General features: G+C 31.4%; 2 protein-coding genes across 2 annotated transcripts; both read left to right on the forward strand.

Moving 5' to 3' along the window:
• The first annotated feature begins 1987 nt into the window (after positions 1 to 1987).
• On the forward strand, positions 1988 to 3823 carry LOC111878827 (expansin-A11). Its single transcript, XM_023875320.3, has 3 exons — positions 1988 to 2182; positions 2548 to 2866; positions 3314 to 3823. The coding sequence occupies exons 1-3, from the start codon at positions 2050 to 2052 to the stop codon at positions 3618 to 3620; spliced, it is 759 nt and encodes a 252-aa protein (XP_023731088.1). The 5' UTR covers positions 1988 to 2049; the 3' UTR covers positions 3621 to 3823.
• A 3427-nt stretch (positions 3824 to 7250) lies between these two features.
• Positions 7251 to 12434, forward strand: LOC111878826 (la-related protein 1C). The gene is made up of 6 exons (XM_052768269.1): positions 7251 to 7941; positions 8109 to 8691; positions 9642 to 9798; positions 9912 to 10002; positions 10597 to 10668; positions 11831 to 12434. Exons 1-6 carry the CDS (start codon positions 7474 to 7476, stop codon positions 12020 to 12022), a joined length of 1563 nt encoding a protein of 520 aa, XP_052624229.1. The 5' UTR covers positions 7251 to 7473; the 3' UTR covers positions 12023 to 12434.
• Positions 12435 to 15088: the final 2654 nt, after the last annotated feature.

Consider the following 15088-nt stretch of genomic DNA (forward strand, 5'->3'; position numbering starts at 1 on the left):
CTACAACATATATACATCATTTTTGCTTTCACTTTGAGCAACAACTCATATCTCTCTCTTGTATCTCATAAGCAACCCGGATAAGATATTAGGTTGGTGGATGTACCACAATTGCACCTTGCGGTATGCCCACCTGGGACTGTGGTGGGTGGGTCCACACCGCCACACCCACATGTCCTTGTATGGTGCCTATTACCGTAGGATACAATTATATAAAACTCAAGCGTCTCCTCTCTTACATCTTCCCAAGTTAAGCAGTATATTTTTTTAATGCAAGAAGTATAAGGAAGCCAAGCAATATGTATTTTTATTAATTTAAAAAATAATAAGTGGTCGTTTTTTTATCAAGGAGGGGTGAGGAAAAATAGGAGGAAATGACTTGATGATGAATTGACTGGAAAATAGTAAAATGAGATGATAGTCGGCACCCTTAGCCATAGTAAATACATAATTTAAGTTTACCTTCTATTAATCGACACCAAACATCTAAGTTTGCTTTCCATTAATCGACAACAAACATCTATATGTATTTATATCATTTTTTTTATAACGAGTAACTCAAACTAATTAAAAAACCTATATTTTGCCTTCTATTAATCGACAACAAACATCTATATGTATTTATATCATTTTTTTTATAACGAGTAACTCAAACTAATTAAAAAACCTATATTCTATTCGTAAATCTATTTTTTTTTTTACACAAAGACATCTATCATGGCTTTTTGTATGATGTCATCGAAAGTTTAAAATAGATGCAAATTCTTCAATATTTAATAAAATATAACATTTTTAAATCACTTTCCAATAGAGTTAAAATATTGTAATAATATACTTTTCCTTATCAAGTTTATCGTATTGTGTATTTATAAGTAGGAGACAATAATGTACTATGTATCAATCAAACCGCGGCCTAATGTTCTAATCCGTACCAAAATTTGTTTTTAACATTTTTGACTTGTTACTAAACTCGTTTCACCATACATAAGACTAAAATATGTACTTTATATTTTATAATTTATTAAATCTTAAATTAGTACATGTATCAAATAATAGAACTTAGACAGGGAAGTTATGGCACCTCAAAAAGCATATGCATTAATATTAATAAATTCAACCAAAGATTTTGAGGATTTTTGCACGTTTCAGCCTTAAAGGTTTAATTAATTTCAAATCAACTGAAATAGCAATAAAAGGCTATTAGCAATTTAGCAATAACTTAATGTATAAATTGTTTCCATAGACTGTAAACAAATTTACATTGCGTTTTTTGTTTAGTTTTTATTGCATCAAGTGTGTTTCTATAGTTGATATTTTCAATTGGTTTCTCTTCTCTCTTGCATTTGAATAGTAATCTTTTAAGTAGGTTTGATTTTTTTTTTTCCATGGATTTGATTTATTTACAAGAGAAAATTCAATTGGTGTTTTGTTATATTAACTAATTTTTAGTTTCATATGGACCACAATTAACTTTCTCCTAGCTCCGCCATTCTCAATATAAATATGTACTAACTTTCACCGAGCTCTTTTACTTATTTTATATTTCAAATTTAAAAACTATTATTTTAAATTATCTTTTTCAAATTCTACAACGCCTAATTTGTTATCAACTTCAATAGGTATTTTTAGCATGATTTTCTTAGCCGAGGTGATCCATAATAACTTTTCCTTATATACAACAATTTATACTCTTGATGGTTTTACAATATCCAGATTGTATAATCTTCTAAGACATAAATTGTTGTATATGACAAAAAAAATTATTATGCAATGATCCCTTTATTTTCTTAGAAGTTTATTGATTTTGTTTCAAGATTCAAATCTATGACAGGATCCCAACATTTCATCAAAATAATTTTAATGATATTTATAATCTAAAAATAAATTATTCTACACTATGGTTACATGTGAAGATGTTCCATAGATGATACACTTGTCATTAATTTACCATCTTCCCAATCGCGATCTTGTAAATCCTTAAATGTCATACATTTCCTCTCAAACTTCTTCATTCCTCACATTTTTCTTCACTTTGTTTGCAAACTAAAAATGGCAAAAACCAACATTTTGTTGTTATATATATTCTGTTATCTTCTTGTTGACATTGATGCCTTGACTGCTTCAGGGTGGAGTAAAGGTCATGCCACATTTTATGGAGGCAGCGATGCTTCAGGAACAATGGGTAATGTGTTCTTATCATTTGTCTTTCTGTTAGTCACCAATTTTCTCTTGCATATATTAACAAAAATGTGTTTCAAGAAATAGTAAAAACTTGAAATATTATTGCATATATATAAGCATTTACACCTTTGTAAAAAGTAGTACTACATTGTAAAATGCGTCTCACTTTTCACATGAAGCAACTATAAATGAATATCATTAAGTTCAAGTTCATAATCGTACGATAATGCATTTCTTCTACTCTTAATAGTACAAACCCTAGTTAAAAATCCTGAATTTACACCCATTGTGTAGAGTTTTTTCGTCACTAATGCATATTGTAGAATCCATGAAGCACAAATGTTGATTATATTCCCTTGGTTGCAGGTGGAGCATGTGGCTATGGTGACTTGCACTTAGCCGGGTATGGTACAAGAACTGCTGCATTGAGTACATCTCTTTTCAACAAGGGCAAAGCGTGTGGCCAATGCTACAAGATTGTATGCGACCGAAAGGCTGACTCAAGGTGGTGCAAGAAGGGCTCGGTTACTATTACTGCAACGAACTTTTGCCCACCGAATTATGCGCTACCGAATAATGCTGGAGGGTGGTGTAACCCACCCCTCCAGCATTTCGATATGGCTCAGCCTGCTTGGGAGAAAATTGGAATCTACAAAGGTGGAATCATTCCTGTTATCTTTCAAAGGTATTTTTTTCTCGTGTTTTTTATTGTATGAATCGGTGGTTGATTATACTGTCAAACAAAACATATCGAGTAATAGGTCAAATAGGTTTAACATATAATTTTTGACATTTGTTACACTTTTTTTTGTTGTTTTCTTAAATTTTGTAAGTAGTTAAGATTGCAAAAAATTATTATCATCACAAGATTTAATTGCTAAGATTTATTGAATGCGTTACATAGAATAGTAAAAGAAACATGTTGCATTTGCATGCAACTTGCAATTATACAATTCTTTTAATAAATCAAAATTGAAGATTGTAAATAGTATACTCTCGTGAGGTCTGCGATTATAAACAAAATATAATATAAACTAATATGTTTCTTTTTCAAAAATATAGTAAAATTGTCTATGAACATGGGCATGAGAAAATTTATGTTTTTATTTGTGTTTTGTGTTGTGGTTTTTAGGGTACCATGTAAGAGACATGGTGGAGTTCGGTTTACCTTGAACGGGAGAGATTATTTTGAGCTTGTTTTGATTACAAATCTTGGTGGGGCGGGGTCGATTCAATCGGTGCGGGTGAAGGGGTCGAGAACCGGTTGGACATCCATGTCAAGCAATTGGGGGTCTAATTGGCAATCAAATTCGTATTTGAACGGCCAATCTCTTTCGTTCATGGTCACAACAACAGATGGTGTGACAAAAACTTTTTCAAATATCGTTCCTGCAAACTGGAGATTCGGTCAAACTTACTCAAGTCGAATACAGTTTTAAATATATTTATCTGAAGGTTTAAGTTTTAGGATTTCAACGAGCGGTATGCATGTTCTCTATAAGGAAGCAATCCATTCATTTTTTCTCTAGAAAATTATGTTATGAAAATATTTAAATATAGGAGAATAATGAGTTTTCCTACAAAAACAAGGAAACTCATGTACACTCAAATGTGTGTGGCAATGCCAAAAATTTAAAACTTATATTGTACGAGATGTTACACGTATTCTTCAAGGAAAAAATGATTATCACTAGAAAAAAAGATCGGAAAAAGTATTCATATGTAATCATTCATCTTGTCATCGATGTAAAACATGTTGTTTTCTATATTGTACCTTCTTTTTTAAACCGCTTTGATAACATTTTGTAAGGTATTAGTGGTACAACAAAGTAAGAGACTGTTTGGATAAAACCGAATAATTTAGTGTTGAGTTATTAAGAGAAGAACCATTTAAGAGGTCTAAATGTTGTTTCGTAACAAATCTACTAAATGAGCAAATTATTATTTTGCCCTTTTAACAATAAACAACTCCAAATACATATAAAACATATTGTAAACTTTTTGACAATAAATTAAATAAATAACATCGCTTTTAATTTTATATATATATATATATATATATATATATATATATATATATATATATATATAATCTTACAGATATTAAATAAATAACAAAACTGAATACCTCAAATAACTATCATATTACAAAATTCCAACACATATCATGGTTGAATACATGCAATATGATATTGAGATATTTCCCCATGAACCGATATCCTACTTATTAATCAATATAACAATCTTCTGAATATGATATTGCTTTATTTAAAAAATTCCTAAATTATAGTAGACTAATCATGGATAAATATTAGTAAATGTACAAGATTAAGAGAATGCCTTTGATAGTTAGGTTCAAATTGATCAACGCTACATAATCATTTTTTATGTTCTTACAATAATTTCGATGACATCATGTGTTTAGTTGAGTATTTTTACGTTCTCATAATAATTTTGATGGCACCTTGTATTTAGCTTAAGCTCAATTAGTTATTTAAGATGTTTCCTTTATTTCAACCCTTTCATTTTTTCCTTTTCGCAAACTAAACATTGAATGATCAACATAAATCCAATAAAGTTGGTATTTTTAACTTAAATCCAAAAAATATTTTTATCTAACGATAATATCGTAAAAAAAATGAAAATATTATAAATGCATTAACATTAGGGTACCATGTAAGAGACATGGTGGAGTTCGGTTTACCATGAACGGGAGAGACTATTTTGAGCTTGTTTTGATCACAATTCTTGGTGGGGCCGGGTCACTTCAATCCGTGCAGGTGAAGGGGTCGAGAACCGGTTGGACGTCCATGTCAAGCATTTGGGGGTCTAATTGGTAATCACATTCGTATTTGAACGGCCAATCTCTTTCGTTCATCGTTACAACAACAGATGGTGTGACAAAAACGTTTTCAAACATTGTTTCTTCAAATTGGAGACTCGGTCAAACTTACTCAAGTCGAGTACAATTCTAAATATTTTTATTCAAAGGTTTAAGTTTTAGGATTTCAAGGAGCGGTATGCATGTTCTCTATAAGGAAGCACTCCATTCCTTTTTGCTCTAGACAATTATGTTTTGAAAATATTTAAATATAGGAGAATAACGAGTTTTCCTACCAAAACAAGGAAACTCATGTACACTCAAATGTGTGTGGCAATGCCAAAAATTTAAAGCTTATATTGTACAAGATGTTACTTGTATTCTTCAAGGAAGAAATGATTATAACTAGAAAAAAGATCGGAAAAAAGTATTCATATGTAATCATTCATCTTGTTATTGATGTAAAACATGTTTTCTATATTGTACCTCTTTTTTAAACCGATTTGACAACATTTTGTAAGGTATTAGTGGTACAACAAAGTAAGTGGTTGGTTGGATAAAACTGAATAATTTAGTACAATGTTATTAAGAGAAGAACCATTTAAGAAGTCTAAATGTTGTCTCATAAGAATGATGAACAAATCTAATAAATGAGCAAATTATTATTTTGCCATTTTAACAAAAAAACAACTCCAAATACATATAAAACAATATATTATTAGTCATTTATAGTAAACTTTTTTAAAAAAATTACATAAACAACATCGTTTTTAATATATATATATATATATATATATATATATATATATATATATATATATATATATATATATATATATATATATATATATATATTGCAGATATTAAATAAATAACAAAACCGAATACCTAAAATAACTATTATACTACAAAATTCCAACACATATCATGGTTGAAACATGCAATCTGATCTTGAGATGTTTTTCCATGAATCGATATCCTACTCATTAATCAATATAACAATCTATCTAATATAATATTGCTTTATTTAGAAAATTCCTAAATTATAATAGACTAATCATGGATAAATATTACTACATATACAAGATTAAGAGAATGTCTTTGATAGTTAGGTTCAAATTGATCAACCCTAAATAATCATTTTTGACGTTCTTACAATAATTTCGATTACATCATGTGTTTAGTTGATTACTTTTACGTTCTCACAATAGTTTTGATGGCACCTTGTATTTAGCTTAAGCTAATTTAGTTATGTGACGATGTTTCCTTTATTTAAACCAGTTCATTTTTTCTTTTCTGCTAACTAAACATTGAATGATCAATATAAATCCAATAATGTCGGATGTTAAACTTAAATCCAAAGAATATTTTTATCTAATTCCATAATATCATAAAAAAATGGAGATATTATAAATGCATTCACATGGTTAATGACTTCAGGGATGATATATATATATTTTTTCAGACTTCAACAGTATTATAAAAATAGAACCTTTTGCACATATTATTTATAAAAGTACAATCTATTTTTCTAAAATCTTTAATATATGGACTAGCAAGCCAATGTATACATATACACAAGGTTGAATTTGAAGAGGTGCAAGGTATACAACCGCATATAACATGTATCATAAAGGGAGCCAAAATTTTTGTTTACGCTACTAAAAACATAAGAATCAACAATGGACATGCCCTTGGAAATTCGCCATTAAAGGCCAACAATGACATATCATCAACGAAATTCGGGAGGAACTTAACGAACGAATTAGCTTGTCGTAAAAACACATTGGAATTAGTGAATTTTGTCAAAGGTCAGTCACTGTTTACCATTGTTGGTTATTTACAAATAAACAATTTTTCCAGTTTAAATCCTAGTCACTAATATAATTAGCTATGACTTGCCTATTCAACGTCAAATCTTATCATAATATTAAATAATTTTTGCTTACATATCAAAATATATATTTAAGGGTCCACTCTTACTATTTACACATTATCTTTAAAAAAATCAACGTACTAGTCTACAAATACAACATCATCAAGCAAAATTCATTCATTATGACTTATGAATGATGTTGATAGTTTCTTAGATATTAAAGTCTAGTGAACAATTAAGAATGAAATTAATTTATTTGATTTTCTCATATTCCCAAAATACCACTTTGTTTCCGAAAAATGTTTCCATACAATATAGTGGTATTGTTATAGAGGCAAATGAGATTCGTAAAAAGCCCAGTAAGAAGAATGAATGGGCCTTATAGTTTATAGATTCCCAAAGCCCTGGGCAAACCCCTCCCTTTCGCGTTCACTTTCCGATCATTCCCTTGTGGTGGCTGTAGCAGTCGACGACGGCTCGATCACTCACTTTTGCAAACCCTAATTAGATTAATGTAAAGTTTCTTCAAATTCCATCTTCTCTTCAATCCAACCGACCCTCATTGTTGCAATTTGATCAAAAATCTACAAACAGAATGACGTCCGATTCGTCCCCTTCCGCGGAAGGAACTAGCGGCAGCGGTGCTAACAGTTATTCACAGCGGAACTGTTTACCATCGCCGTGGGCTCAAGTCGTTCGTGGAGGTGGTGAGCCGGACCCGGTTGCTCCGCGTTCGCCGTCTGCATCGCAATCGTCTGTTTTGCCGGAGCAAAACCTTGTGGTTTCTGATCAGTTGACGGTAACGGAGCCGCAGCAGGCGGCGGCTGTTGAAACGCTTCTGGAGGCGTCTGAGGGTAGTAGTAACGGCAATGCGAGTGGTTTAAAGAAGTCGGCTTGGAACAAACCCTCGCCAAACGGCGTCGTTGAGGGGAGTAGTACGCCTGTGATGGGCGCTGCTTCCTGGCCAGCGCTCTCGGAATTGACTCGAGCGTTACCGAAATCGACGTCTTTCACGTCGGAGACATCTAAACATACATCTGATGGATCCGTCACTGTCTCTCAGGTTCGATTATGTTGCTTGATTTTTTACTTATAAAATCAAATACATATTCGGTGTGAAACTGCTATTTTCGTCGCAATCAATACTAATAATTCCAAATTCAGGGAAAAAAATAGTTGCTCACATTTTGTTCGAGTTCATGATTGTTTATCGTTATTGCTTTTCTACAGGCACCTGTAATTTCACAACAGCCGCAGAGACCTGTTAGACCTAATGCAAGCCATCATGCTAATCAAAACCATGTCAACCCTGTCCGGCAAAGGTCAATGAAACGAGGTGGAAGTTCAGGGGGTGGCTACAATCGACCACCACCACCTCCTCCACCACAACCACCAACACCACCACCAATGCCACGTTTTCCTCTTTATGACATGTCATATCGTGGTTATGTACCAGCTGTGTTGGATACTTCAGTAAGGGATCAATCACCCTATAATGGCAACAGTTTTGCTCCAAGACCTATGGGTCACTCAAATGCCATGAATGATCATCATTCATCAAATAGGAGGAGGAATAACTTTGGTCCTCGTCCTCGTGGTGATGGAGGACCTTTTCTTAACAATGGCCATGGAGGTAGGCGAGATCACCATGATCGTGATTGGAGGGGTCCTCAAAATCATGCTGCTATACAACCTCCAATGGCTCCACCACCTCCACCTCCTCCTAGGGGTTATATGCAACAAGCTCACCTGGGTCCTGCTCCTTTTATTGCTCCCCAGCCTATAAGACCATATGGAACCCCCATGGGTTATGGTGAGTTCATATTGTTATGCACATTTTATAAGTGTGATTATTACAACTTCAAGTTGCATGCTCTACTTCTGGTTATATGTAAAATAAGGATTAACAACTATAATCACCAAAATGAGAGGTAACTTGTCACAAAATAACCCCCTTTTGAAAAAAAGTTTCAAAAAATAACCACTTGTTTTCCAAATTGGGCTTTGAGAAATTACTTTCATTTGTCAAATTTCTTTGCTGACCATTTCAATGAATCTTGACCACTTTTTTTTTCTAATAATTTGCAAATTTGTTTCTCTTTTTCCACATTGTTCTTATTTCACAAAATTGATCTTATGCTGAGAAATAGTTTCATGAAATGACAAATGAAAAAATGATCACACAGTGGGGACCATGTAAACTGATTTCAGCGTGTTATAGTTTTCCATAAAGTGGTCATTTTGTAACATGACATCCCCGTTTTGCATATAACTCTTTGAATAATTAATTTTAATGCTAGATGCAATGGAACTTGTGATTAAAGATTAAATAAATTTACTTGTAAATCCTTTTTTATCACTTTAATAAATAATTAGCATCCAAACCCTAATATTGCCAAAAGTGGTTTTTACAACTTCAAGTTTTACAATTACATCAAAATAGAATCTCTCTTTGCTCCATGTTTTATTACAGTTTTAATTAATACTTTTTAATTGTTCATCATGAATTAATCACTTTCAAAATGCACATCCAAACACTTTAATTTTATCATGGAATGAATGAACATTGTAATACAACCCTTTCAGATTTATGTACATATAGTCTCATTCATTGTAATAAAATAATGTTAAAGCTATATGCTGTATTTACATATATATATATATATATATATATATATATATATATATATATATATATATATATATATATATATATATATCTTGAAAAATTCTTTTATGAATAAATATTTATAAATTTTGCAGAAATGGCAGCACCATTTGTGTATGTGTCCTCACTACCTACAGAGGCTTACAGGAATGCACCTATTCTCCCTCGTGCTCCTCCACCTCCTATGTTTATCCCTCTTGTGGATACACCTTTACCTGTTAAGATCCTACAACAGATTGAATATTATTTCAGGTATTTTAACTTCATTAAACTATATATAATATATTATAATTGTTCTATTTTAAACATCATACTTTGTTCACTCACTTGAAACTTGGTTTTCATGCAATTTTTATTTACCACAGTGAAGAAAATTTGAAGAAAGATGATTATTTGAAGTCAAACATGGATGAAGAAGGTTGGGTGTCACTCAGTTTAATAGCTGGATTTCGAAGGGTAAGTAATTAATTATTTATTTATTTATTTATTTATTATGGAGTAAGTCATAAAAGTAATTGAATGGAAAATGATATGTTTGTTAGTGTATACATAACGAGTGTTTTTTTAACTGGATGAACTGTCTACTAAATGACTGTTTTAACCTCCTGTTTAAATACTGATGTTGTTTTTAAATGTGCTTTTGAAGTAAATTAAATTTATTTTATTTATGTTATATCGTAAAATAATTTGAAAAATTATGTATATTGTATGTACTATAATTAACAAAACGTATAAACTATTAACTTTTGATTTTTTTTTAAACTTCACTTGTTATGTGTGTGTATTTCTGCTTGTTATTTGTAAATGTTTTATACTTTTATTCTAATTGGTAAATATTTTTGATGTGTTTTTCTGTAATGACAGGGAGTTGTTCATGTTGAATTGATATATTGTCAATATATGATCTGAGCTTCTTCCAATAACTTTATGTTTAAAAATTAACCTTGTAAAAAACTTCATGTATCACTTTCTCAATATAATCCACAGTTTTTTTTTTTTTTTTTTTTTTTTTTTTTTTTTTTTTTTTTGTGTGTGTGTGTGATTTTTCAGGTTCAAAGTTTAACAAGCGATATTCAACTAATCTTAAATTCCTTGAGAGACTCTACTGTTATTGAAGTTCAGGTACTTTCTATATGCATGTCTAAATCATATACTTATATCGATTAATTAGTAAAATTATACAAATAAATCATATACTTATTGTTATATTATTTAGATATTTAGGGCATTATACAGATCAGTACTTGTATTTTCACCTTTTTATCAATTTATCCACTTGACTATCTTTTTATTGATTAAACCATTATACTTTTTAACCACAAAAAAAACAATTTTCTTGTTTACAAAGTTCTGAAAAAAGTAAATTACAAAAAAGCTCAATGTACTTCCATCATTTTATCATTTTAGTTAAATGGACTATTACTCATTATGATTATCATATAATAGTTCACTCAGTGGCTAAATCGCTAAAAAAATAATACTTCATTAGCTAAGTTGATATAAAGGTCAAACTTTGGGCTTTTCTTTTGAGATTTTTTAAGTGGTAAAATGACTACTTTTGGAACAAAAATTGCAAAAATCAGTTTACTTGTAGACCATAAATAGTAATTTAACTATGAATAGGGACCAAAAACGTTAAAAAAAAACCTCAAATAAGGACCAAATTTGCAAGAAAATGTTTTAAAACCAATGTTGCAAAAATCAGTTATATTCACGTAGCAAACTATAATTTACTTAAGAGAGAAAAATGGTTTAATTACATATTTTGATTAAATGGAAGTACAAGTGATTTTTCAGTATTTGTATATACCCTAATATATCCATTTTTAAATAGATACCGATATATTATTATTAGTTTATTACTACATTTTTAGTCTCTGATTATAGCTGATTTTTACAATTTTGGTCCCAAATTTATTCTTTTAACATTTTTGGCCCCTGTTCCAATTACAAAAACTGTTTTTGGTCCTCCTCAAGGCATTGTTGATTTTCGCAAATCTTGTCCACATGTTATTTTTAATTAAAACAGGGACCCAAACTCATATAAGAACCAGATTAAAAAAAAGCTTTTTGTTTCCAAAATTAAAAAAATCAAGAATATCCAGGGACCAAAATGTAATACCCTCTTATAATAGGGGCTAAAAAATGTTACAAAAGCCCCAAATAAGAACAAAAAATGTAAAAAAGGAGACTTTTTGGGACAACAATTGAATAATTCAGGGTATATGATACTAATGGACATTTCTATACAAAACTCTCGGACAATTGGTTTATTACATTTCAGGGCGAAAACATTAGAAGTCGCAGAGATTGGCAAAAATACGCAAAAGGCCCACTTCTAGAAGCTTCTTTACAGAACCTCACTTTAACCGAATCGACACCTGGCGAAACAAGCACCAGCAGTTCAGATCCTGCGCATGCAGCCTCACCGAATGGCGATCAGTCTTCGATGCCAAATTCAAATCAAGACCTTTGATTAAGCCCAGATTTTGAAGTAAATAATATGATGATGAGTGGTTGGATGGATGATCAAGTCAAGTGTTTTATGGGGTTCGTTGATTGTATAGATATTGGAAGCCAAATTTTGAGGTTGTGGGAGGATGGGAATTGGATTGGTGTTTTTTTGATGAAGATTTGGATGGGATGTGTTTGGATTTGGATTTAACTTGGATTTTTACCTTTTTTTTTTTTTTTGGAACCGTATAATGAGACTTTGAATTTATAGATTCTTGATATACCTAGACTTGTTTTTGTGATTTTGGTAGAATGTTTTATGGTTTTATCTTTAATTTTTGGGATTGTTTTTTAGATTTCTAGATGTTGATTTTTATTCTTTTCGGTGTGTTTAAATATTTGGTAAATTATATAAAAACCATTATATTTTGATCGTTTTGTATTTTATCACTATATTATTCATTTATCAAATAAAGCAACCCAAGTTGTGAATTTTTTTATGCCGATCATTTTGACTTGACGTTTTATTGGGTCACAATAGAAAGTTGTATCAGTTGGTTTAGTTAAAAGTTTCACATTAAATATTTTGCTGTAGCTATTGAATTTTTTAACATGTATTGTTTTATAACAACTTGGCATGACACTCCAACAACACTGAAGATAAAGCAGTATTATGACGGGCACTATATGGTACGAAATGTTATCCCTTCTGAAGTATGCATGGTCTTCTATAGATGCAAAAAGATTATTTTCTGTTTCTGGTATTAGTTGTTTGGATTTCTGAAAAAAAGTATTTGTCAAGATGTGTCTTTTCGGTCCAGCTTTATTTAGTGGATAATTTACATATAATTCGTTATATATTGTTTTTTCTTTTTTTTTTAAACAAATATATTTAAATTTTTTTCTAGCAGCCAACAATTTTTTAACAAAATTTCCATTAGGACCACTCTTACATGTTATTGCCGGTTTGATAGGTTTTTTTAGGCTGACATGGATTGGAATTAATATACATGGAATAATGGTGTACACCTATTTTATCAATATTAATAAAAAAAACAAATCTTCCTAAATGTTCCTATTGTTTTTGAAAATATAAAGTATAATCCGTGCTAATTTTTAATATAAAAGATGGTAAATATGGTTTGAAAATTTTTAATGGATCATCCTTGTGACTAACATCATTTATTTTTATATGTGAAGTCTGAATATATGTGTGACATGTGACGATAAAATCGTCTTTTCCTAACCATATGGACCATTTATGAAAGATGTTGAGATAAGACCTTATGCATAAGAGATTAGGGTGCGTAAGATTAAGTTAATTTCATAGATCTTTAGTTACCTTAACAATAATAAGATTGTGGAATTAAGAAGGAAATATAACAACAAAATACAATAAACGTAAACAAGTTTAAAGATACTTGTTGAATCATGGTTTGAATGCAAACACAAGTTAGTAATTAATGAACAACAAAGTATAAGATAATGAAGATAAGGAGACTTGTATTTTAATATTGAGAAAATTACAAGGAAGATAAAATCGGAGACACTTCTATCGATCAACAAGATCATTTATTTATAGAAGCAAAGAGTACATGTCTTGAATTGGTCTATACAAAAAGTAGGATAAGGATAGGCGGCCATGCTTGTCACGCCTAAACTGACACATACAACCAAACACTCAATGCCAGCAAAAGCTTACCATTGTTGTAACTTTACGGTCATACAAAACAACAAACTGCCAGCAACTCTTCACTATGTCTTTTTCTCCGGTCTTCATACATTCTTCAATACATCAAAACAAGCAACTCTTTGGTTGAGTGAGGCTTCATCTATTCACATCTTCTCAAGAATCCTTATTAATCTCCTCCTAAGTGACCTTTGATTAAGCCCAGATTTTGATGCTTTGTAAAACCCTTAACAAGGATAACATTGTAACTAAAACTTGAAAACATGAATGGTACTTATTCAATGACAACAAAATTCCATCAAATACTCTATACGAATATTCAAATAGTCAACAAAAGGTTGGAAACCCTAAAAATTCCGGTTCAAGTCCATTTTGGACTAGGATTTTTTTATTGGGCCTAATGGACCAATAAACTTCCAATTTGACTATGTTGGGCTAAGAAATCTTAAATGGGCCCTAATTGGACCCACTTTCATAAAACTTAATCTTTTTGGGCCTTATAAGCCTAAAATGGGCTAGTTTATCTAAATGGGCCTTATTGGGCCATAACAAATCTAATTAGCCCTAATGGGCCATAAAACTCACCCCTTGATGTATATTGGGTCGTGAATTACTCTAAAAGGCCCAATGGGCTAAAAACCATCAAATTGGACCCATATTATGGACTCAAGCATTAAAGGCCCAAATTCTTTCTCCTCTCTCTCTCTCTCTCTCTCTCTCTCTCTCTCTTTCTCTCCCTCTCTCAGCCCAAGTAGGAAACAAAAAAAAGAAAGATGTAAAAATGGGGAGGGTTGACTTTGGGAGGTGTCACCTCCTTATGCACACCATGTACCCATGCATGGACCAACATGCATCTATAATGGTCACCTCACCCTCTCTCTATCTTCTCCTTCTTCTGCTCTCGGCCAAGGATCACCAAACACACACGCACATCTTCAAACTCTCATCCCAAACTCTCTCAAGAACACTCTTATTCCTCCATCAAAATTTTCGAGATCTTGGAACATTTCAAGGAGGTTCTTCCACAAAAATCATCATCCTAGGTAAGTTGATGCTTAGATCCATGGTTTAGCTTCTTGAATCTTTTATAAATCTCCTTCTAACTCATGAAAGTTCATGATCATGCTTATTAGAACCTATCTAAGCCAAAGTCTTCTCAAGAAGCTTTCTAGGGCCGAAAACAACATCAAACTCTTCCATTTCTTTCTTCAAACCGAAAACAAGCAAAGGTGAGTTCATACCCCTCTATTTTCGATTTTTACAAGTTTTATGGGGGAGAATACAAGTAAAATGTGTAGATCTATGTGTATGTGTATGTTATGTGTGATTTCATGTGTTTATGTGGTAAATATGTGCCAAAAAGGAAAGAAATATCAAGATCTATAGCTCAAGGAGGAA

This window comes from Lactuca sativa, chromosome 2, assembly GCF_002870075.4.
Source record: "Lactuca sativa cultivar Salinas chromosome 2, Lsat_Salinas_v11, whole genome shotgun sequence".
NCBI classification, from domain to species: Eukaryota; Viridiplantae; Streptophyta; class Magnoliopsida; order Asterales; family Asteraceae; genus Lactuca; species Lactuca sativa.

Excerpts from the sequence above, each read along its gene's own strand:
- LOC111878827 (XM_023875320.3), top strand. The coding sequence starts at position 2,050 with ATGGCAAAAACCAACATTTTGTTGTTATATATATTCTGTTATCTTCTT. Across the intron at positions 2,183-2,547 it reads CGATGCTTCAGGAACAATGG|GTGGAGCATGTGGCTATGGT; the intron begins GTAATGTGTTCT and ends CCTTGGTTGCAG. Across the intron at positions 2,867-3,313 it reads ATTCCTGTTATCTTTCAAAG|GGTACCATGTAAGAGACATG; the intron begins GTATTTTTTTCT and ends TGTGGTTTTTAG.
- LOC111878826 (XM_052768269.1), top strand. The coding sequence starts at position 7,474 with ATGACGTCCGATTCGTCCCCTTCCGCGGAAGGAACTAGCGGCAGCGGT. Across the intron at positions 10,003-10,596 it reads TAATAGCTGGATTTCGAAGG|GTTCAAAGTTTAACAAGCGA; the intron begins GTAAGTAATTAA and ends GTGATTTTTCAG. Across the intron at positions 10,669-11,830 it reads CTACTGTTATTGAAGTTCAG|GGCGAAAACATTAGAAGTCG; the intron begins GTACTTTCTATA and ends ATTACATTTCAG.